The 27,036-nt window shown below is 34.2% G+C and overlaps 1 protein-coding gene across 3 annotated transcripts in view; it reads left to right on the top strand.

Annotated features, from left to right (window-relative positions):
* Ten-a (Teneurin-a transmembrane protein) overlaps positions 1 to 27,036 on the top strand; it is a 1,171,522-nt gene that overhangs the window by 66,092 nt on the left and 1,078,394 nt on the right. For all 3 annotated transcript variants that reach the window (XM_081752112.1, XM_081752114.1, XM_081752113.1), the window contains exon 2: positions 4,687 to 5,232. In XM_081752112.1, the coding sequence (XP_081608238.1) occupies positions 4,687 to 5,232 (546 nt within the window). The remainder of the gene's footprint in view (positions 1 to 4,686; positions 5,233 to 27,036) is intronic.

Consider the following 27,036-nt stretch of genomic DNA (forward strand, 5'->3'; position numbering starts at 1 on the left):
TGGAAACATTGGAGTGAAAGGCATTCATGGAAAGATTAATATAACTAAGTATTCCGAATTGTTCTCAAGAGTTAAACGCATACAGTTATCAGTGTATGAAACAAAGTTTATCTAAATCGAAAAGCTGAATGCCATCAGAATGGACTTTGAAAAATTTACAGAAAGTAGAGCACAAAGAAGTGAAGTGTTTGCTTATTGGGAGCAGTTTTTCTCCACTGGCTCCTCTTCTCCGAGACTTATTTCGAGCGGACAGAGAATATATGTGCAGCCTAAGGGACTGTTTGCCACTTTTCTTCTCATTTGATAGAAAAAATTCTGCATGGTGGTGTACTCTATATTATCACGATTGCTTAAAACTAGAACAAGATCATCCTCTGATCTATAATGAGTTTCAAAACGGTCATTTCATAGTTCAACATAGTAACAATAGATTTAGCAATGTTGCATTGGATCAAGCATTAGAGAACACTACAATAAGCCAGCCAAGGGGTATGGAGGTATAATCAGAGTAACCAGATGAAAAAAACACGATCTTATCAAACATGAGAAAGAAAACATAACGTACTTTTTGAGACAGTTTTGTGGCCATAATGAAGATGATGAATATGCTCTTCATCACGAGTTTTCAAAGTCGTTAACAATTCAAGAGCAGCAGAATAGTTCAGAGATGTTAACTCTTATGCTTGAACGAAGGAATACGTTCTCGAAAGTTGATAGTTGTGGAATTTCTAACATTATAACAGGAACAAAAGTTGATCAAGTAATAGCTGAGTACTTACTCAGTATGCAAGAAAAATGAGATACTAACTACAAAAACTTCATTGAAGAAAGGTTGATTAAGGAATCTAAAGGTATTCTAGATCCCATACATAAACAATTTCCAAAGACAAAGAGATATGTGTCTGCAACTGAGTCGGCGCTCCAAGAAACAAATACAATTCGATTCATAGAAATAGCACGTTCAAGAAGTTTCGATATTGAGACACCACTAAAATACGAGCTTACATCTACATAGTATTTTGTAACAGATGATGGGTTCTTAAAGAAAACAGATAAAACACAATTCAGCAAAGAACTTAAAAACACTTTTTAAATAAGAATGATATAGTTACTTCTCTACCAACGCAGAAAACGAGAGTAGCATTGATGATTGACTTTGTGGTGTACGCACGAAAAGTCTATGTCAAACGGCATATGTGTAAGACGTTTGGAGACTACTTTGGCTACTCATGGAAGATATTTTTAAAACTCCATGAAAGTTGTTTGCGCACTGACATCGTGTTTGATTTGTATCAAGAGAAAAGTACTAAAAACTAGGAGCGGCTGAGGAGAAAAAAATTGATCCTATTGACGCAATTGCTAATAACCCAAATGTACCCCTTCCTGTCAACATCGATACTTTTTGGGGTTTAAGACAGAACAAAACACGTTTGCAAGAACTGTTCATTGAGTGGATTGTCGGAGCAAAATCTTTATGCTTGGGAGGAGGTCACAAACAACCCAAAGCTATACCTGAAATTAACGGAAGGATCTGTTAGTTTTACTATGAATGTGACGAAGTTACTAATAGACTCACGAAATGCATCCAACATTAGGTTGAAACTAATTCCATTGAAAGAGTTATGATTGCCACAGTAGATCCAGATGTTATGATTTCCGCACTATACCATTTCAAAGAGAGTTATCAAAAATGTGGCCTGAAAGAACTGTGGATTGTCAAAGACACACGACCATCTATGAGGTACATACCACTTCACAAAATGATGGAGAACATTTTTATATGTTCATCCTGCTGTTCACAGTCTAACTAGTTGTGATACAAGTAAGGTTGGGACAAAACTTATGGCACTTAAAACAGCAATGACATCGGGAACACTGTTAAGCAATTTTGGAGTTGCTCCCTTGAATGAAGGAATGATACAAAATACGAAGCTTTTTATCGCAAAAGTACTTGGTTCGTCAAAAACATACTGCGATATGGTACGATTTGAACAATACCATAAAGCAAAACATATCAACTTTTCTCAATTATGTCCACCATCATCAACGATAGTCTTTCATATACAGCGTGCATATCTTCAGTGCTACATATGGATGACTATGCTGGATGAAACCCAACAACTGAATCCATTGAAGTATAGTTACACAGAAGAAGAAGCGTATTTTAAGCCTATAATAACGACTGAATATTTGAGACCTCCTGAATTTGTCTCCTCTCTTACGTGTAAGACGTATGCAAAAGTTAATGTTTGCCCTTGTAGAGTGAAACAAATACCGTGTTGTCCATTCTGTAAATGTAAAGTGAAGAATATGTGTGTAAATTTCGGATGAGAGTGTCAGTTTATCAGACATTTGTGCACTGTTGTGTAAGAAGAATAACAAATTGTTGTTTGAGAATATCACTTAATATCAAATTTGGAGGACATTTCTTAGTTATACAATATGAAGTGTTAAGGATTTTTTTAACTTTATGTCTTTACTTGTGAATTAAATATTGGGTATTAATATTTAATGAATTTCTAAGATCAAAATGGCATGTAATTCCACTTATCTTATAGTGTTTCCACATTATCAAAGGAAAATATCAAGTATAATATTATATTTATTTCCCTTATACTTTCTTGTCGTAAGTTATAATAACACATATGTTACATTAGTCCAAACGTATGCCAACTTATTGGATCGAAATCCGGACGTCAACATACACAATTTATATCCACACATAGCTCATGTAATAATAACCATGTTAGCATAGAGGCAATTTAGAATGCATTCTCATAACGAAACTTAACCATTTAATTTTAGGTAGAGCGATTAATTTGTTAAGATGGATAGTTTTGATTGCATAAATAAAACTGGAGATATCAGATCAGATAATTACCCAAAACTGGTGCTGTGGCCTTATGACAAAATCAATAATAATTGTCATATTAAATTAGAAGTTAGAATTTGATGTGAATGAAATTAGTAATGAAGTGTGCTATCGATTCGTAACCAGCATGTATTCAGCAAGATTTTGATCGGTGAAGATTTGAAAGGTCGAACCTTCTTCTGTGATGGTCACTTCAAAACTTTCTCGAATTCACTACTCTTTTGTCCACCTACCTTTTCTTCCTAGTTTTTGGTAGCGTCATTTCTTCCGCTTACAATTACATTTTCAAGAATTTCCTCATGACTCGAAGTAGAAAGTGTTTGTTATTGACTTGACACATTGCTGCATAACATAAGTCATATTTCCTATTAAAAGAATGTTTTATCCAGACATAGTTTTGAGTTGTTATGAGACTTCCTTAATTGCTCTACACATGTGAACGATCTAACAGCACCAGATTGGGAATTGAGCTTTTATTTCCATTTAAAATATGAAAATTTACAAAATATTAATATCAAGATTAATAAAATATAATTTACCCTTTACCAATTAGCGTCAGTCATATTACAATATATTACATCTAATCAAACAATTTATAAAACGAGATATTTTTGTATCTCTGCGGCAGTTACAGTCTGAGCTGGTAGTCTTTCAATGTGACAAAAGTACTTCTATTAAATCCAAAGTTTGTTAAAGTGACCAAAATCATAAAATACAAAATATTTTATTACTCTTCTGGTAGTGAATCAATTAAAGCAAAAATTTCAGTATATATTTAACATATAACAGAAAATATCCATAATTTTTCTTTCTCGCCTAGAACCCAGCATTGCCATCTAACAATGGCAAAAATTCGGTAAAAGGGAAATTTTAAGGAAAATTTTCAAAATTTACCTCGTTTACTTCCCTCTTGTGTGTACTAATAACAAGTGAATAATGCCAGCTATAAGCCTATACTATTACAAATCGAACGACGCATAATTGATAACTTTGCAACAATTACAGCTTGAGCTACATGTATTTAAAACAATCACAGAAAATTTAGGAAATACGAAATGACTATTCAAGATGGCGGCCACTGCGCAATAGTGACCATGATTCAGAATATGTGATCAACTTTTTTTTTAGAATACTAAAGATAGTAGAACTCGGTAAAGCAAACAAACCTTCTGGCTCTCAAACTTCCAACAGGACTCTCCTAGCTGCTGGATTACCCTGAATGATCTTCAAGAGCGTATTCCTGAAGCTTCAACTGCGTCACATTGGATATGTGATATGTGATTGGGGATCGATTACCGTTTCAATGTTTGCCGCATAACAAGTAGAGCGCACATAGAGTGTTCGTGATTCTAATCAGGATCAGCAGAAACGTTTTGAGTTTATGTAAATATTGTAAAAATTTAGACAGGATTGTCCTTTAGGTATTAAAGTTATATCTGTTGGAAATCAAGAACTGTTTTGTGCTCACCCTATACCTAGAATAAGGCTATTTTAATATTATTACCACTCGTTACAAAAATAGACACAGACCTTCAGAGAGGACATGAAAGAAGTTTACCATCTCCAAAATTCTGTACATATAGATTAGTTGAGTGTTTGAAATGATACATTCAATCTTTCTCAATTTACAGTATCTATATCTCTCCAAAATTTCTTTCTGAATCCACTACTGACGCCTTCTTAACCCCAAGTTGATCACTTGTAAGTTGAACATTTGTGTGAGTAAGAATTAGGTAACTTGTGTTTGATCATATTTCGATAAAATAACCATTGTAAGGAAAGTTTCTAATACTTTCTTTTTCTGTCTTTTCTAGGTGCGGAGTTTTCAAGCCACCCGTCGTCCGTTTCGGGCACCATCTATCAAACAGAGACTCCGTTGAGCACTGCATCGGATACAGACTTAACAGACAACCCCACAACCCCTTTCCCCACTCCTCCCCCTTCCACTTCCCCTGCCATGTATGTTGGTTCTAATTTAACCAGACAGGCGTCCCCTTACCCACTAGAGTCAACAAATGCAGATTCTAGTCCGAGAAGCACCATCTATACAGAACCAACGTCGATGGGCTCCCACTACTCGCAGTCGGGCCAAGGCGTCGGTCGCCAGTACAAGAAGTCTCGGGACGTCAAGAGCCACGGAGGTTCCCATAATACTGGGCAGCCTATCATCCATACTAAAGACTACGGAGGAGGTGGGGGAGGAGGGAGTGGAGATGTTGACACGATTGGAAGTCGCGGGCGAGTTGCCGCAAATAATCGCAGGAACGCGTCTACGTCGTCCTCGGATAATAACTCAGACACAACGTACCCGGATTCCGAGTTCACGGCAGTGAAAGACAATAGACTCAACCTTGAAAATGGTAAGTTTGCTATATTTTAGGTTTTCTTGTCTCTTAATTTGCAATCTTTTTAATGAAACATATGAAGAAGATTGAATTACATTTCAATTTCAGAACTGTACTGCACCGAAAGAAGACCATCACTAAAATGCAAAAGGAGACCCCTATCGTTAATAACCTATACAAAGAATATGCTCTGATAAATGTTTAATATAGCGAGCTAAACGTCGTTGCAACTTAATGAGAGCAATTAATTTAGTATTATATCAAAATATTAACTTAATATTATATGGAAGTATGGTTAGAATCATAATATTAAGTATTCTCATTCTAAATAGATACTTTAGCCACATATTAAGATCTAATCGCACTTCTATAATGCTACGTATATTAATATTATCGTATTCTTGGTGTATTTGAAAGGTTAATCAACAATTTAATAGAGCGAGTCACGGATTTACAAACTACTGATGATAAGGTAGAAACTTTAAATTTCTGTTATAGTAACGAAATTATTTCAGTTATATAAAATTTGTTTTATGTTGTGTTGGTTTTAGTGCTACATATAACGGAAATCCAAGACAGTTTAGTGCAACATATTTTTCTTTCCGTAATTAAAAATATTTCGATATACATCAACAAGTGTAAATTCAGATAATATGCATGACTTTAACCAAAAAGTACCAGTAAGATTTCTTTTCAGGTAAAATCAGGTCACTATGATAATCCTCGAAAAGTATATTGAAACAAAAGCATAATATTTAACAGTGAAGTAAATGCTTGAAAATATTTCTAATTTGAAATTTCCTGGTGTTTTTAACATATAGTAAGAAAATAACTGAGAGCACCATCTTTATTGTTGCTTCGTAGGTCATGTATTCCGTAGATCTTTAATAACTCCAATTTCACATAATTTGAATTTCTAAATTGTTTAAGGATAATTTCGTGCGAAACTGGACTAGTTATTACACATATCACTTTCAAAATATTATTGAAACTTCTTACGACAATATTTACTTGGAAATAAATTATAGAAGTATGAAACATATATAATTATATTAATTTAATATTTTTACATATATCGCAATTTTCAAGATTTATTTTGTAACTGGGACTTGACGTAAATCGCGTATTACGTAAGTCTTGTGTTGCTGTATTTATAATTCTAATTTCAAGAAAACTGAAACTCATTATATAGGACTTCTAAATATCAATCATGTTATAAAATAAAAATAAGTACATGACCAGAATAATAAGGAAGAAGATTGAACAGAACTCCCGAAAATTAAGTAAATTAACATTTTGAGAGAAATCACATAATACAAAATACTTAGGAGAGCAATATATATAAATTAATGATAACGAAACACAGGATAACGTACTTAATCTTTGGCAGTTGGAACTCCAATCGTCATTAAAATATAATTTTGAAATTTTTAATTGGAAGAAAACGACACAAAATGATACACTTAGATTTTTTGGCATTTGAAACCAGGGTTACCACTTAATTCCAATTCTTGAAGTCTCAATTCAAGCAAAATATGATTCCTTTTAGCAGAGAACCCTTTTTTTTTGTATTGCAGAGCACTCTTTTCAATCTGACTGTGATTTACTTGTGCACGTCCAGTGATTCGTATTTTTCTTGTGTGTTCCTTGCGAGCTTTTAGGGATAAAAGTGTTATGGGCTAAATAGAAACCAATTAACAACATTAAATGTTTTGTTTAAACAACCTTCCTGTAATCCGGAACAATCTGGTTTTATATCTTGTGTGTTTATTACACTTCCTCAGTAAATTCATATTTATATCGATCAACGCGTTTTCTGTGAATACCTATAATAGAAAATCGATTTAGCCTTATTTTACCAATAGCTGACAATATCAACGTCTTCACTAATGTCAAAGGGATGAATGATCTTCCTGATGTTGTTGCAGATAAACTAAGAGATATCTGAATCATTTCTTCAATAGTTAGGACAAAGACCTGGCAGTGTGAAAGGGGTTACGTTACTTCTATTAGACTACAGTTAAAACAAACATTGAAATCCAACACCGAAGCGTTTTCATAATACACTGATTGAGCTGAAATATGTCTTTATTTATTGTCATCGGTCAAATAATGGGAAGTAATGTAGTTCTAAAAATATTCAGGAGAGTAATTGAGGCCTATTCCGGAAGAAGGGCACATAGGCCTATCTGCCCTTTTTCCGGAAATCATTGAAAACGAACCACCATGTTATACTGTAGGTGGTGTGAAAATTTCATCTCGATATCTTTATTTTTGGCAGACTGGCGATATTGTTTTTGTAAGACTTTGCACTACTGTTTTGTCGCACAGCTGAGTTCAGACCCTAGCAGCGGTAGCTTCTTTTTTTATTTGACCGTTTATAAAAGAACCTCAGTAAGTTTCAGAACTAAGAATAGTAATATTGTTGTCAGATGCTACAGGTAGACAAAACAGAAACACTACAATAACAAAGTGTTGTTCTTGGTTGGCTAAAGTTCATAAAGTGGAAATAATATTTTTATATCCTGTGCATGGACACTCGTTTAGCCAGTGCGACCACAACTTCGGGTTTGTTCTAAACAAAATAATAATAATAATAAAAAAAACTTGGAGCGAATCGGATCTGCTAAGCCATAGTTAGAAGCCGTCGTTACCTGTCGACAGAATCCATCTCCTTTTGAACTGACAATGGATAAAGATTTGATTAAGGATTGGGACTCAGCTCTTGATCCTTGCTTTCGTTCCATCCCATCATCAAAAACTTCAAACGACACCGTAATATAATAAAACTGTAATATGTAATGATAAAGTACACTGCATCAGGCGTTCTGCTGTGTTTTATTACGTACATGCCAACATGCCAACATCTTCTTACCTTTCAAAAACTAATATCGAAGAATTGAGTGATATTGACCCTAAGCTTGCCGCTTTTGTTGGAGTGAGCGAACAGAAATAGAAAGATGTTCGGTCTATAATGAAGTTCTTGTCAGCTGAAGACAACAACTGGATTGAATATATATTGAATGAGTATGAACAGGACTAAATCATAATACATCTATTGCCATGAGTAATAGCTTATATTTGCTTTATTTAGAATAAAGACATTATTGTGATGCATTAATAGTGTGCTACTTCTTCAACCAACAAGGATTTTCGGAAAAAGGCCCCTAACATTTTATACAAATATGTTTATAAATATTTAAAATAAAATAATATTTTCATTTAATACAAGCTATTTATTAGGCAAACAGATCATTTATATTAAGAAAACCTGTAACAGGTATTTGCAAGCTTATGTTATTGTTATATATTCTAATAAAATTTTTAAGGCTCATTTTCTCCATTCACAAAAACGGTCTATGTGCCCTTCTTCCGGAATAGGCCTCAATTGTGTCCATTATCACTTTTCAGATGCCCATAACGTGAATGAAGTTGAATGTGCGTAATCGTACAGAACTGAAAAAAAAATCTTAAGAAGTATGTTTTAGAATTTTGAACGGGAAGCACACGGGGTTATTTTGTATTAAACAGTGATTCCCATCCATCCTTACTGGTAGGATATTTATTCCTTCAATACCATGGAAACTTTCCCCGATTATATTAATCCTGTTAAGAGAATAGTCATTTTATTGAAAATGTTCATTTGCAAGAGAATAGTCATTTTATTGAGAAAAACAGTTTTCTTAGTTGATATTACGTTATCAATTTCAATGATTACGTATCACTACGTATCAAATAATTTTATTGGCTAAACTAAAACGTAAGTTATATAATGTTGGGCTGTGTCTTGGATGATTTATTAATTAAGTCAGTTAAAATCAAGCAGTTGTTCAATTATTTAATGATAGTAGATCAACCATTTTGCGCTCTCTCGATAGGGGCACTTGGAACATACGCTAACTTGAAAAAAACTTGGAACATACATCAAAGCCACGCGTGAAGATCAATCGAATACACAGAGAACCTCTTTTTATCGAGTCATTTTCAAATTACAATGGACGCAAATTATTACGAAAGGTAAAGTGATTCCTGAAGCAGAAAGATGCACCTAAGTGGTCTTGAGATTCTCTCTCATTTTTCAAATCATTTAGAGAACCTTGAAACCAAGTAACGCAATTAGAATATCTCAATCTGTTGTGCTCCAACCTAGAGGAAACTATTTAGGTTTAAAGTGCATTTGGTTAATATTTTACGTTTTAAAAACAGTAACAAATTTAATCATGAAAGCAAGACAAAAAGTAAAGAATATAATATTTGTTATTAATTTATGTCGAAAACATAGAAGTGATGAAAGTGAATTACACAAAGTAAATAATTAAATCGTTCAATCTTTGAAACATTTAGGAATGTTTTACGTACAACGACTCTTTCTCTCTCTCCACTCTAAGATAGCGTGAAGAACCCAGAAAAATAATAGAAGTTCTCTAATAAGTACCTTAAATAGCGAAGATTGACGAAGCTGTTTGTAATATGTCCAAAAAATATGCCACCATACATTTCCATATATTTTGTGATTTAATATACATATCTCTGTTCTAATTCATTTGTAAGATATATAAATACGTTTAAAAACATTCTTGGAACAGCTGTTAGTTAAGTTTTTCTTATTTTGTAATTCAGGAAGCCTATGCTGAACATTGAGTTTGAAATAGGTAAGCAACTGATACAAATATTTCATTCTGTTTAATTAATTAATATCGTTATCAATAGAGATACTTAATATAACACTTTTAGTGTTATTCTACGATATTAGGAACAAGAATCATATTAACGACATATTTCGTAACCGAAGCAGAAGTATATATTGAAAGGTTAATTTAGAAAATGATTCAGTATGTTGTTAAGAGAATCTATTCTGAAATATTCAATCCAAACATAAGAAGGGTTTCAAGTTTATTTACAGTGACAAACGATTGTATGTATACTGCTAAGCTCAGGCATTCAACAGGTCAACAGTATTGAAGATTAATGAAATACAAATCAGGAAATCGTACACACTAAAAATGATTATGTTAAAACAATTCAACTTTAACATACGCCAGTGGTCTAGCATGACAACCACTTTGCGTATTATTTTAACACCAAGGGTCCAGTGTTGGAGTTAACAATCCTGCTGATATCAATTTGACAAGAGATGGTGTTAAGCGGTGTCAAAATAACATCGTGGCGATCGCCGAAATAGGAATAGCGCAATTACAATCCTTCTATATGCACACCATATGCTGTTTGTAACCTCCCAGCTAACATGGTGAACGCAATCCATGAGATACTAACAATATTAATAACTGTATTAATTGTCAGTGGTTAGCGAGATCTTTTATTTGCTTAGGACATTGATTTAGCAAAGGTATCACTGCCAGCTTGAAGTTCTGTGTATCAAACAGATACACGTAAACTGATGGCATGCCTTCCAAGGATATAATATGAGGGTAAGTGAACAAATATCTGCAATCAATTTTCATTATTTATTACCACAAGAGTACAATGTTTTCATTCATATCACTTTTCAAAATAGTCACCCTGCTTTTCAATGCACCTGGTCCACCTTTGCTCAAGCTTTCCGATACTCTCTGCAAAAAAGGTTTTTGGGTGCACAACAAAACATGAATGCACCCCTTCCTTCACCTATTGATCGGAGCTTAATAGGCGGCCTCTGAGATCATCTTTAAGTGGACCAAACATATGGTAATTCGACGGGGATATGTGGACGCGCATTGCCATGCAACACAAAAATGCCTCTGCGTTTATTACAAACTGTAGGCTCCAACTTGCTTACCAGCTTATCACTGTATCTTTCAGTGTTTATTGTTGACCCCTTTACAGGTAATCCAGGTAATCCATCTTTCCAGGATTGGCCCTTGTAAGTCCCAAAACACTGTGAGCATCACTTTCCCTGCAGAAGGTTGACTCTTGAATTTCTTCTCACATAGTTTCGCTTGTACTCTTCGTCGAATTTCTTCGGAACCCATCTCGCACAGACTTTCTGAAAATTGAGCCTGTTATGCATGATGTCATACGCAGAACCATGACTAGTCTGCATATGGATTGCCACTTCATCAACAGTCACTAGAATCAAGACACAAACTAGTTCAATAATGTCATCAGTTATTGCTGTACCTGAACGCCCTGCTCTTTCCTCATCTTTCACGCTCGTTCTACCACTTCTATGCTGTTCTACCACTGGTAAACACTTAACTGTGGCAACACATTATCCCCGTATTGTGCTGAAAGTCTTCTGTGAATTTTTGCTCATCACACGAAACGGATGGCAGAGCGCTGTTCTTCTTTGGTGCACACAGAGAGTGGACCTGAACGCCCTGGTCTTTCCTCATCTTTCATTCTCATCTTTACTTCACAACGGTGCACAACAGACTGATGTGACAATGCTGTAACCTACCACAGGTGAAGCCAGCGGTGACACCTAGCATCTGATGAGCACACAATGGCGTAGAGGCGCCCTGAAAAGTAATAGAAAAATATTGCAGTTACTTATTGGTTTACCCTCGTAAATATATAAGTAACTGAAATTTGGAATTTATATTAGTATTTATTTTTTGCGATGAGCAAAGCGGTATATTTGACATCTATATCAAGTGACGAACAACGTATGATATTGCCTGTAATCTTTCCAGAAAAAGATCGTGAGTGTATGAATTCTATAACATTTACATGAGTAGAAATGCTGCCATTCGTTGCTGCTATGTTCACGATGTTTCTCTTCGTCGCTGACTGTGTCGTTTTTCGTAACCACTTATAAATAATTTATACCACACCTGATTATCCTTCATAAGAGTCATGTCGGTTTAATAAGAAACAAATGTTTATGTGAAACTAATTGTCTGAGAACTGTATATCAATGACTCCTCATCGTTATGGGAGTATTATCTTAACACTTTACTCGAAAGTGTGATGTAGTTAAATTAGCACCAGCGTTGTGTACAAACTTAACATAACTCGGATAACACAGAACCATTGTGTAGAATTGACACAGTCATATTACATTCTGCTGAAATGAAATCTTTGAATTTTACGTCCCTCAATTAACTCTGCTGACAAGGGACATCACCCAATTGTCCGGCTCCGATTTCAATAAATTTTTGTTTTGCTGATAGAGGACATATATTCATTTTTTGTGATGATAGAAATTTTTGCCATGGTGCATGTTTTCTATTTTAAAAAAAATAATTTTTAAGAGTTGTGATGTGGTTATTAGAGATTACTGCAGAAGTCCCTTACTATCCTTTGTAAACGGAGCGTTAATGAAAGAACAACCATGCAGATACATATAAAGCCTAGGGGGAAGTTGTATGGTAGATATGACCTTGACGGCACCCATTTTGAAATCCGCCATTTTTAATTAAGTTTAAGTTTTTTAAATGGGAATAGTGTAACATGATACATAATTTAGGGCTAGAATTTAATCAGGAAGACAATGGTGAAGCTAGTTTTAAGGTACGACCATTTGGGGAAAAGTCACATGCATTTAATTGTTCACTTACCTCGTGCAAAAGTCCCTTACCTCCGCTTCTAACCCGCGTATTAATGATAATAAGTGGATAAAAGCTTCGGTAATACATATTATGCCTAGAGGGAAGTGATACGGTAGGGATATCCTTGACAGCAGCCATCTTCAAATCCACCATTTTGAATTTAAGTTTCCAACTGGCACTTTGCACTTGTTGCCATAGCTCATGTTTTCTAAATTTATTACATTTCTTAAGAGTTGCGATTTCATGAATAATGTTGGTATAGGCATCCAGCAATCTTTCTGAATTTTGAAGACTTGCCATGTAATTATTTATTTCCTATACCTGCCCTTCAAAAACTCGTTTACTGACATGGATCATCGCACAACGAAACAACTCCAACTTTGCATTCAGGTAATACCGAAGACGTAGCTTGTATAGTAGATGAGACGAAAACTCAAATGAAAATTTACTTCAATAGGAAAACGAAATATGATTGTTGTGTAAGTCAAGAGTCTTTTGTTTGGTTTTATATTTATTTCTTTATTGTATATTTATTTATTTATTTATTTTCTATGGTAATTTTTTAGCTAGTCAGACAGAAAAGTCATTCGTTTTCTAACGATTGTTGTCAATGATTCATGTTTGTAGGATTTATAATCAGCATTGATCAGGAACTCAATTAAGTTACACTCTTTATAAAAAGTTACCTGTTTTCATATTATGTTCATGGTGCAAACAATTTTTTGGGAACAGTCATATTATGCCTCTTTGATATTTTCTATCTTTGCTGCTGTTCCTTTGAAGTTGTACAGTATTTATTAAAAATATTTTATTGTTTGTTGTTTGCGCAACATGTAGGCTACATTTCCTGATAATTTTGTGTTTGTATAACATCAATTTCTTATAATTTAATTTGTATTTCCTTTCGTCACATAGGTTCATAGGTTCTTCATGTATTATCGTTTAAAATAAATAATTACATTGCAATTCTCCAAAATTCAGAAAGATTACTGGATGCTTATCCCAACACTATTCCCGAACTGACAAATCGCAACTCTTAAAAAATATAATAAATTTAGAAAACATGAGCCATGGCAACAATTGCGAAGTGCCAGTTGGAATCTTAAAACATGCGGTGAAAATTAGGAGTGTGGCCAATTTGAAAGATCGAATAATGGACGTTTGGTACACATTAGAAGCAGTCCTAAAGTCATACTGGTTAACAATAGAACAAAATAAGCATACCACTGGCTTTCTGGTAAAATTTGTTATTAAAATGAGGTGCCACATGCTATGATTTTCATTTTCCAAACTTCACTTTAATTCAAAATGACGTATTTCAAGATGGTTGCCGTCATAGATACCCTTACCATAATCACTTCCATCTAGGCATAATATGTATTACCCAAGCTTTTATCCACTTATTATCATTAATACGCGGGTTAGAAGTGGAGGTAAGGGACTTTTGCACGTAGTAGGTGGAAAATTAAATCCCTGTAACTTTTCCCCAAATGGGTGTATCTTAAAACTAGCTTCACCATTGTCTTCCTGATTAAATTCTAGCCCTAAATTATGTATCATATTACACTATTCCCATTTAAAAGACTTGACCTTAATTCAAAATGGCGAATTTCAAGATGGCTACCGTCAAGGTCATACCTACCTCACAATTTCCCCCTAGGCCTTATATGTATCTACATGGTTGTTCTTTCATTAATGATCCGTTTACAACGGTTAGTAAGGGACTTCTGCAGTAATCTCTAATAACCACATCACAACTCTTAAAAATGATTAAAAAAAAATAGAAAACATGCACCATGGCAAAAATTTCTGTCATCACAAATAATACATGTATGTCCTCTATCAGCTAGAAAAATTTCATTGAAATCGGAACGCTGCAATGATTGCGAATCTGCGTCTTCACTCTTTTGTGTTATATGCGACTGACATATTCATGCAGCTTGACATTTTGTCTTTAGCTGTGGTATTCTTTACGATAAATCAACATCTGATTTGCTGTAGTTAGGTATGGTAATGGTTTAAACTGATAGTTTGGCCTGGATTGAGGAAAACATAGTGAATAACTCTAACTACAAATTACCGCATAGTATTTTATAACGGGAAAGTGATTTTGAATACTGCCTTTGACTTTGAACACTATCGAACTTCTGCAATGATGTTCTAGGATTGATATATCATTCCCTCTTTCCACCATATATCTTAATTGGATTCATATATATATATATATATATATATATATATATATATATATATATATATATATATATATATACTCCTAATAATAACCAAAGTTCCTGTCTTCTGTTGGCCAGTCTCAATGCGTGAAGTTCCCTTATAACAATTTTCGCCTTATTGGGAGTTTTAAAAGGAGGAACAGGGTAGTTAAGTGATAGAGCAGCATTTCCTGTTGCAAGTGTCCTGTTTCTCTCCCATACTATGCATATCTGTGGCCGACAACATTCTATTCAATTGAAAATTATTTTTGATGTGTTTCTTAAATGTATTTGTTTGTCGCATTTTAAGAAAACTTTTTTCATTAATAGTATTACCTCCAAGTCCTATGCAATATTACAGTTTAAATGAATGATGAACAATTACTCTAAGTTTTGTAAGTTCTAATTATAATACAGATTTATAGGCCTAATACAGATTTATTCGGTAACAAGATACCACTTGCAGAAGATATAGTATAACATGTGTAGCAATGCTTTGTAATACTGTAGGCTATTGTATTGATTCGTGGATTTATTTATTCTGCTCTGCACCAATTATTTTCATTGGAACCAACACAGTATCTTCTTCAAAGCACATTATATTTTTCTTATAATCACTCTGCTGTAGTCCCTAATATCAAGAATACACCTTATTTTTATTTGACGAGTTGTATTCATGTTCAGAATCCTTAAAATTAGGTGAAATAAATCATCTACTAAAGTTGAAAGAAACATATTATTCATGCGAAATTGTGAGATTTTCTATCCTAGTTTGTAAGCTATCATCTGTAAACAATTTAAATGGACATTTTTCCCTATTTTTTTACGCGATAAAATACTTTAAAGCAGCGGTTTTCAACTCTCTGATACTAGTGTCCAGCAAGATACAAGAGAAATTAAATTTTGGCTGGGGCCACCAGTACTGCGTTTACTTGCAGTTACTGGACGAAAGCGGAGGGATAGGACAGTGGAAGGTTTCACTCTGCGGTGTATCTAACAGTTTCTCAGAGTTACAGTTTAGATGTTATAAATAGTCTGATTTGTTTGTGCTTAGTAAAGAACGTCATAAGTTATAGTTGTTATTGAACGTAGGAATACTGTGTAGTTCATCATTCCTGCGGTAATGAGGACATATTATGGAAATTACCAATGCAAGAACGACATAGCGCAATCGAAAATTCAGTGGGCTTCTACCGTGTATTTAGTACATTGTACCCAGAAAAAACTTATTACTTGATTACATTGTATACAGATGGAGCAGTAGGGTCGATGGCTCTTGGTATACATGATCGACCATTTATCTTGATACGCTCTCTTTAACTTTTAAACTAATAAACAAAAAAATTCTGAAATGTTGCTCTCCCTGATCTCTTCATACTAATCCTGAAAATGAGAACAATGTGTGTTCTCGACAACGAACACTTCATCTGGTTGATATCCCGAGAACATATATTCTCATCTTGTCACCAGGAAAGATTCAGTTCCTACTATATAAGTTATTTTTAGATGGCAGCAACTAAATAAACTTTCTTTCATTGTGTATGATGAAGGCAGTTTATACAGGGTGTTAAAATACATGTTTCAACGCATGGGAGGTAATCTTGTAAGTAAAAGGAAGGACAAAATGTAATGTGAAAAAATATCGAAAGCAGCACTGTTTCCAAATTAAGGCGTCCAAAAATCGCTGCACACCATGTTTCAAGCAAAATCACACAAAAATAAAAAAAAAGAGATATAAATGTCAGATTAAAAGAAGACAAAGGATGGAAAAAAGGAAGTCTGAGGAATACAATGATGCAGCAATTGAAGCACCTGCTCTTGTCCCCTCTATCGTTGTCACTGCTTCATATTTCTTGTAATTTGATAACGTAGTACTTCTATTTTCCTCCTCGAGTTTGATTTCCTTTAAAGATAACGTTGTTATGTTTTGTGAGGTAGTATCAGTAAGATTTTTATTTATATGTGAAAAAATACGTGAAATATACCGTGACAAAATACATCGTACCACGCGTTATTTCAAACACGGGAAACCATGAATCTGACCGTTCCTTCTGATTTCCCACCGAAGCACCCCGTTGTTCATTGTTATCAACGTTTCTCTTTTGTCTAGTTTGAACTCATCTTCATATCAGACATTATCTGAGAATTCTGTTTTCAGCATGTTTGGAAACTATGCCTTTTATGGAATCTCTTGCGCTCTCATTGCACCTTTCTGAAATGTGCATTTTCAGATGGTGTATGTGTGACATCCTTTACGTTCATAAGGACCGTTATTCCAACATTTTCTCGAGTTCGAAATAATGCAAGTTGAAATGTAGTTTCTAGTTTCTATATGCATTTGGACGACCCTAGCTCTGAAACTATGCATCTTTCCGCACATGCCCATATGATTTTTTTTCTTATTTTGATGGAAGAAATTATCTCGTACAGTTTGTTGGTACAGTTCATTAACATCCTGTGCGTATATATAATGATATTATTGATTACCTTAGAGAGTGTCGACGATCTTCTGCCAACGTTCTGGAAGGCCAAGGATTCCATCACGGAAGAACTTGGTGGGCCGTGAAGCGAAGAAGGTATCAAGTGCATGGAATTCATGTAATATCGTAAATATTCGAACTTCTCCATTATCTACTCCTTTGCTTTACACTGCAGCTGCTTAATGAGTTGATTTTGGCTTTAACATCCCGTTCAGCAGCGGGTCTATATGAGACGTGGACCTACTGATTAACGTGGAATCCGAACCACATGAGCTCCTGCCGGGAATCGAACCCGGGTCTCCCACGCCAAAGGCGCGTAAGCTAACCGCTTAGCCACGGAGGAGCTCCACTGCAGCTGCTTAATCAATTAACGCAAAATATTGGTTGCTTTATCTCTAGAACCAGAACCTAGGTTGGATTCCAAATAACTTATGTTTTGTAAAGGTAACCAAGAAAGTGCTATCGCTTTTTTAACCACCACATTCGAACATCGATATGTCACCTAAGACGTACCTGGAAGATCAGAAATAGTCCCTACCAGCATTGACAACCTTCTGCCAACGTTCTGGAAGGCCATTTAATCTATCGCAGTACAACTTGGAAGGCCATAAAGCGAAGAAGGTATCAAGTGCATTTTGCACCTCTACCAGGGATTTGAACTATCGTCTTCGAATTTGATTATCCAAGGAATGGAACAGGTGATAATCGGATGGTGCAATGTCCGAGGAGTATGGAGATGCAATAGTGTTTCCCATCCAAGGCCTAGAATGGTGTCTCGGGTCGTCCTAGCCACGTAGAGCTTAGCGTTGTCCTGTAACCGGAGGACCCCTTTGCGATTCAGAAGTGCTGGCTCCAAAGTTTTGAGTTTATCTTGAACATGTCTTAACTGCTGACAGTACACAGTTGCATTGACGCTCTGACCAGCTGGAAGCAGTTTCCGATGCACGATACCACGAGCAGTCTGCCAAAAACAGGAGGACCTTCTTCTAGTGCAGTGCTGGTTTCGGCTGTTCTGAAACCTGTTCAGGGGATTTTACCAAATAGTAGCCATTGTCTGTACGTAACAACATATTTTTATACAAGTTGTATTTAATATGTGCTGATTTCTTTTTACAGCGACTAAATGCTTATGTAATGCATATATGATAAACAAATATTTCTTAATAACCTACAATGTTCGGTTTAGAGATGTTTATATTACAAATGATGCCGTGATCAGGACATTTTATCTAAACTGAAAAGTTTGCGCAAATACACAGTTTGATACAAAGCAGTATCTCACTGTCATCATCATCATCTCGCGTCAGCAACCTCTCGATTAGTTTGACGCAGCTTTCCTTATCCTGTGCAAGACTTTTCGATTCTTTGTAGCTTTTTTTCTTCCCTATGTCTTGTATTATCTGGTCTTTTTATTTCAATTGCAGCTTTCCTCTAGACATTTTCATTCTGGAATTCCCACTGTAGCTCCTAACGTAACTCATTCATGTCCGACTGTAATTTTTATAAATATATTTTATGTTCCCACATTAATTTTCTTAAAAATATTCCATTCAGATTAAATATGGTAGTATACAAAGTTAAAACTTCCAAATTATTGTAATTTGTGAATACGTAAATTTTATATGTAAATAATTTAAGGCTGGGTTTTGTACAAAACATCAACTGTCTAAATTTAATAAAGATTGTTTCCAACGTCTAATTCAAATTCTTAAAACAAGCCCAAAGCATATTTTATTCTAACCAACAACCACGTAAAAATTCCAAATAAAAAATATGAAAAACGTGCAACTTATATTCCAACGTTTCATATAAAAGGTACCTCTGAATTCTATCAATCACTTTAACTCCACACATCGGTTCATGTGGGTTACTATTCAATTCGTTTATATTTACGCAAGTCATTCAGAGGTGGAGCCTTCGAGGTTGACTCAAGTCACAATGTAAGTCCTTTCTGACATTACCTTTTCTAATGACCAAAATAAATGACGCTGCCACATCAAGTAGTTAAATGAATATGTTTCAAGACATTTCCAAAATATTGAATCCTGTGTTAAAAGGGCTTTAGAATTATTTCTAACTATGGCATGTTCGTAGAGTGGGGACATTTGTTGAAAGATTTGTAACCAGATACCCGAATTCTTTTGTAACCAGATTTAGTAACTTTTTGTAGTCTTTTATGACCCCTTTCTCAATCCCAAAAAAGTCCCAAAAGTACTGACCATCGAGGTCAAACGTCAAATATTTAAACCAGAATAACTCGTAAACGAAGCAACATATTAAGGTGCTGTTTCCACATTTACTAATGGGTCATCAAGTACTACATGTCCCAAAAGTACTGACCATCCAGGTCAAAAGTTTAAACCCGAATAACTTTTAAACGGAGCCACATATTGAGGTGGAGTTTCCACATTTATTAGTGGATCATCAAGTTCTACATGTACCAAAAGTACTGACCATCGAGGTCAAAGGTCAAATATTCAAACTTCAATAACTCGTAAACGGTGAGACGTATCGAGGGCACGTTTCCACATTTAGTAAGAGATCATCAAGTACTACATGTACCACAAGTACTGACCATCGAGGTTAAAGGTCAAATATTTAACCCAGAATAACTCACAGCTACATATTGAGGGGTGTTTCCAGATTTAGCAATAGGTCATCAAGTACTACGTGTCGCAAAAGTACTGACCATCAAGGTCAAAGGTCAAATATTTAAACCGGAATAAATCGCAAACGGAGCAACATATTGAGGGCGTGTTTCCAGATTTAGCAATAGGTCATCAAGTACTACATGTCATAAACATACTTATCATCGAAATCAAAGGTCAAATATTTAATCGTAAATAACTTTTAAATGGTGAGACATATTGAGGAACTGTTTCCACATTTAGTAATAGGTCATCAACTACTACATGTCCCAAAAGTACTGACCATCGAGGTCAAATTTCAAAATATTTAAACCCTAATATCTCGCAAAGGAGCTACATAGTGAGGGGTGTTCCCAGATTAGCAATAGGTCATCAAGTACTACGTGTCTCAAAAGTACTGACCATTGAGGTCAAAGGTCAAATATTTAAACCGGAATAAATCGCAAACGGAACAACATAATGAGGGCGTGTTTCCAGATTTAGCAATAGGTCATCAAGTACTACATGTCACAAACATACTTACCATCGAAATCAAAGGTCAAATATTTAATGGTAAATAACTTTTAAATGGTGAGACGTAATGAAGGACTGTTTCCACATTTAGGAATAGGTCATCAACTACTACATGTCCCAAAAGTACTGACCATCGAGGTCAAAGGTAAATCATTTAAACCCCAATAACTTGTAAACGGAGCAACATATTGAGATGCAGTTTCCACAGTTAACAATAGGTCATCAACTACTACATGCCCAAAAAGTATTGCCCATCGAGGTCAAATGTCAAATATTTAAACTCGAATAACTCGTAAACGGTGAGGCGTATTGAGATGGTATTTCCACATTTAGTAATAGGTCATCAACTACTACATGTCTCAAAAGTACTGACCATCCAGGTTAAAGGTGAATTATTTAAACTCTAATAACTCGTAAAAGGGGAACATATTGAGGTGCTGTTTCAACATTTAGTAGTAGGTCACCTAGTACTAAATGACGCGAAAGTACTGATCATCGAAGTCAAAGGTTAAATATTTAAACCTGAATAACTCGAAAAAACGGAGCAACGTATTGAGGTGGCGTTTCCACATTTAGCAGTACGGCATCAAGTACTACATGTCGCAAAAGTACTTACCATCCAGGTCAAAGGTCAAATATTTAAACTCGAATAACTCGTAAACGGTGAGACGTATTGAGGGCGTGTTTCCACATTTAGCAACAGTTATCAATTCCTACATGTCCAAAAAGTACTGACCACAGAGGTCACAGGTCAAATATTTAAAGTTAAATCCGGAGCGACGGAAAAAATTGTATGATCTATTCATTTATATCATTTTGTACTACTCAAATAAACGAAGGAATAAATTTCTACTAACAAGTAAAAGAGAAGAAGGGCCATTTTAATTAACTCAGACTTTTATACAATTTTGTACTACGCCAATAATAGAAAGAATACGTTTGAATGTTCTATGTTTTATGCCCACGAAAAAATGAATGTCCATTTTAACTAGCTCAGTATTGTCGCACTGTTTAAATAAACAAAGGAATAAATTTGTACTAACTAGAAAAAGTGAAAAACGACAATTTTAACTGGCTCAGAAGTTCTATACCATTATGTGTTATTTAAACAAACGAAGGGATATCTTTTGAGTGAGATATTCAATTTTGTAGCAAGAAGAAAAAAGCGAAGAAGAACCATTTTAACAAACTCTGAATTTTGTATCATTTTGTACTACTCAAATAAACGAAAAATAAATTTGGATGGAGTATTTAGGTTTGTACGAACCAGAAAAAATGAAGAATGAATAAAATTTGAGTGAACTATTTCCTTATGTACCAACTGGAAAAAGTGAATTGCCATTGTAGCTTTTGTATTATTCAAATAAACGAAGGAATAAATTTTTACTTACCAGAAAAGTCGAAGAAGGCTTATTTTAACTAACTCAGCATTTTATACCTTTTTCTGCTATTCAAATAATCGAGGGAAAAAATTTGAGTGGTCTATTTTATTTCTGTACCAATCAGAAGAAAAGCAAAGAAGGTCCATTTTAACTAGCTCAGCATTTTATACGTTTTTGAGCTATTTAAAGAAATGAATAAATAAATTCAGCTTTCCTATTTCATTTCGTACCAGTGAGAAAAAAAGCGAAGAAGGACCATTTTTAACTGGCTTAGAATTTTATACCTTTTCTAATATTTAAACAAACGAAGTGTTAAATTTCTGTGACCTATTTAGTTTTATACCAAACGAAAAATACAAATAAACAAAGGAATAAATTTGTACTAACCAGAAAAGGCGAAGAAAGACCATTTTAACTACCTCAGCATGTTATACCTTTTTGTGCTACTCAAACAAACGAAGCAATAAATTTGAATGGCTTATTTATTTTCGTTCCAACGAGAGAAAAAGCGAAGAAGGATCACTTTAACTATTTTATACCTTTTGTATCATTTAAACAAACGAAGGAGTAAATTTATATCAACCAGAAGAAAGAGCGACGAAATTCCATTTTAACTAACTGAAAATATTATAACTTTTGTACTACGCAAATAAAAGAAGGAATAAATTTGAGTGGTCTACTCTATGTTTGTACCAAGCAGAAGAAAAACAAAGCAAGTCCATTTTAACTAGCTCACCCCTTTATACCGTTTTGTGCTATTCAAATAAACGAAGGGTTAAATTTGAGTAACCTATTCAATTTTGTACCACACAGAAAAGAAAGTGAACCCTTCTTTACTTTTGTATTAACAAGATAAAAAGCGAGGATGGTTCATTTTAATTAGCTCCGAATTTCTGTAGCTTTTGTACTACTCCAATAAAGGAAAGAATAATTTTGAGTGTTCTGCTTTTTATACCAACGAGAAAAAACGGAGAAGTACCATTTTAACTAGCTGAGTATTTTATACCATTTTGTACTACTCAAATAAACGAAGGAATAAATTTGAGTGCCCTATTGAATTTTGTACCAACGAGAAATGGTATTTTAACTAGCTCAGAATTTCTATACCTTTTCGTGCTCTTCAAATAAATGAAGGATTAAATTTGTACTAATCAGAAAAAGAGAAGAAGGACCATTTTAACTAACTCAGAGTTTTAAATCACTTTGTAATACTCAAATAAACAAAATAATAAATTTGTGTGATCTATTCAGTTTTGTAGCATGCAGAAAAAAAGAAAGAATCACCATTTTGTGCTACTCAAATAAACAAATGAATAAATTTGTGTGGCCCATTTAGTTTTGTACCAACCACGAAAAAATCAAAGAAGGTCCATTTTATACCTTTCTGGGGGATTCAAATAAACGTAGGAATAAATTTGAGTGTTCTATTTTTTGTGTTGCTAGATTTTGTATTATTTTGTATATTATTGTGTCACCCAGAGGGAGGGCCACTTTAAAGTAGCATTGCTAAAGAACTTTTATTGCCTCTCCCGTCATTAAGTTCTATGGTTCTATGGTTAATGGACGTGGGTTTCGCGAATTAGGTTTTACATTTAGTATAGGTTGACAAAATACTAACGGCGGCGCTAAAGTCCAAAGTTTCCCGGTCACTGACCAAATATTTGATCGTGAGATTTAACCAACCAGAGCTGCCATTGGTTACAGACGAAAAATTTGAAGAGAGTTACGTCATAATTCAATTTTAAATTAATTCTGTAGAACACTCCATAGCAATTAGCGTTACTAAGGGACGAAAACGTACTGAAGAAAACTAATGAAAGACGACGAATCATGACAATAATAAAAAAGAAGAAACAGCATGCTTGGGCTATTCGGATCACAGTGTTAATAAAGAAAAAGGCAGAAGGAAAAGCGGACGAAGAAGAGATCATATCAAAGTAAAAATCAGCTCACCAAGGAAAAGAAAAGTTTCCAAAGTTCCATGTTGCACACCATCTATAAAAAGTGCTTAATTATTAGCTGTGAAATATTTTATTCAACTAATAACTATTATTCTTTCTCCTGCGGCATATATTTAAGCTTCTCAATATTAATGCACTTTAAATAAAATAAAAACGAACGTTACGTATGCGTTATCTAACATTTGTATTGTTAGTAAAGTGAGGGTCCTAAGATACAGTCTGTTGAGCGCAAATTTGTTTTTTATATAACATACGGCTTCTTACTAGTGTGGAAGGCAAACGGCTATTAATATCATTTTTTAGTGTAATTTCATTAGGCAAAAGCTCCTTGTATGGTGCATTTTTACGTGACGGGAGAGGCAATAAAAATTTCTTTACTAATGCTACTTTAAAGTTGCCCTCTCTCTGGGTGACACAACAATATACAAAATAGTACAAAATATAGCACCACAAGAAATAGAACACTCAAATTTATTCCTTCGTTTATTTGAATCCCGCAGAAAGATATAAAATGGACCTTCTTTGATTTTTTCGGGTTGGTACAAAACAATGGGCCACCCAAATTAATTCTTACCTTTATTTGAGTAGCACAAAATGGTGATTCTTTCCTTTTTCTGCTTGCTACAAAACTGAATAGATCACACAAATTTATTATTTTGTTTATTTGAGTATTACAAAGTGATATAAAACTCTGAGTTAGTTAAAATAGTCCTTCTTCTCTTTTTCTGGTTAGTACAAGTTTATTCCTTCCTTTATTTGAACAGCAGGGAAAGGTATAGAAATTCTGAGCTAGTTAAATGTTATTTCTCTTTGGTACAAAATTCAATAGGGCACTCAAATTTATTCCTTCGTTTATTTGAGTAGTACAAAATGGTATAAAATACAAAGCTAGTTAAAATGGTACTTCTCCGTTTTTCTGGTTGGTACAAAAGTAGAACACCTAATTTATTCTTTCCTTTATTGGAGTAGTACAAAAGCTACAGAAATTCCGAGCTAACTAAAATGGAACTTCTTCGCTTTTTATCTTGTTAATACAAAAGTAAAGAAGCGTTCACCTTCTTTTCTGTGTGGTACAAAATTGAATAGATCACTCAAATTTAACCCTTCATTTGAATAGTACAAAAAGGTATAAAGTGGTGAGCTAGTTAAAATGGACCTTCTTTGTTTTTCTTCTGATTGGTGCAAACATAGAATAGACCACTCAAATTTATTCCTTCCTTTGTTTACGTAGTACAAAAGTTATAATATTCTCAGGTAGTTAAAATGGAATTTCGTCGCTTTTTCTTCTTGTTGGTCAAAATTATCCTTTCGTTTGTTTAAATATTACAAAAGGTATAAAATTCTAAGCCACTTAAAATTGGTCCTTCTTCGCTTTTTCTCGTTGGTACAAAAGGAAATTGGACACTCCAAATTTATTATTCATTTCTTTAAATGACAAAAAAGGTATAAAATGCTGAGCTATTTAAAATGGACCTTCCTTGCTTTTCTTCTGATTGCTACAAAAATAAAATAGACCACTCAAATTTATTCCCTCGATTATTTGAATAGCACAATAGGTATAAAATGCTGAGTTAATGAAAATGAGCCTTCTTCGACTTTTCTGGTAAGTAAAAGTTTATTCCTTCGTTTATTTGAATAATACAAAAGCTACAATGGCCCTTTACTTGTTCCAGTTGGTACATAAGGAAATACTCCACTCAAATTATATTCACTCTTCACTTTTTTCTGGTTCGTACAAAACTAAATACTCCATCCAATTTTTTTATTCGTTTATTTGAGTAGTACAAAATGATATAAAATTCTGAGTTTGTTAAAATGGTCCTTCTTCAATTTTTTCTTCTTGCTACAAAATTGAATATCTCACTCAAAAGTTATCCCTTCGTTTGTTTAAATAGTACAAAATGGTATAGAATGGTAAATACAAAATGGTAAATAGTACTTCTGAGCCAGTTAAAATTGTCGTTTTTCACTTTTTCTGGTTAGTACACATTTATTCCTTTGTTTATTTAAACAGTGGAACAATACTGAGCTAGTTAAAATGGACGTTCATTTTTTCGTGGGTATAAAACAGAACATTCAAACGTATTCTTTCTATTATTGGCGTAGTACAAAATTGTATAAAAGTCTGAGTTAATTAAAATGGACCTTCTTCTCTTTTACTTGTTAGTAGAAATTTATTCCTTCGTTTATTTGAGTAGTACAAAATGATATAAATGTTTGGTACAGAAGTAAGTAGGAAACCCAAATTTATTCGTTCTTCACTTTTTTATGCTTGGTACAGAACTGAATAGATCATACAAATATATCCGTCGTTCCTTTTGCAAGTTATTTAACTTTAAATATTTGACCTTTAACCTCGATAGTCAGTACCTTTTTGACATGTTGGAATTGATGACCTGTTGCTAAATATGGATACACACCCTCAATACATCTCACCGTTTACGAGTTATTCGAGTTTAAATATTTGACCTTTGACCTCCATGGAGAGAATTTTTGCGATATGTAATACTTGATGACCTAGTGCTAAATGTGGAAAAACGACCTCAATACGTTGCTCCATTTTTGCGAGTAATTCGGGTTTAAATATTAAACCTTTGACATCCATGATCACTACTTTTTCGTCACTTAGTACTAGATGATCTGTTACTAAATGTGGAAACAGCACCTCAATATGTTGCTTCATTTGTGAGTTATTTACGTTTAAGTGTTTTACCTATAATCGGATGGTCAGTACTTTTGGGACATATAGTAGTTGATGACCTATTTCTAATGTGGAAACACCATCTCAATACGTCTCACCGTTTACGAGTTATTCGAGTTTAAATTTTTGACTTTTGATTTTGATGGTCAGTACTTTTGCGTCATGTAGCAGTTGATGACCTATTGTTAACTGTGGAAACTGCATCTCAGTATGTTGCTCCGTTTACAAGCTATTGGGGTTTAAATATTTGACCTTTGATCTCGGTAGTCAGTACTTGTGGTACATGTAGTACTTGATGACCCATTAATAAATGTGGAAACACCACCTCAATATGTTGCCTCGTTTACGAGTTATTAGGGTTTAAATATTTGACCTTTGACCTCGATGGTCAGTACTTTTGGGACATGTAGTAGTTGATAACCTATTCCTAA

This window comes from Thermobia domestica, chromosome 3 (genome assembly GCF_964235325.1).
Source record: "Thermobia domestica chromosome 3, izTheDome1.hap1.1, whole genome shotgun sequence".
Classification (NCBI taxonomy): Eukaryota; Metazoa; Arthropoda; class Insecta; order Zygentoma; family Lepismatidae; genus Thermobia; species Thermobia domestica.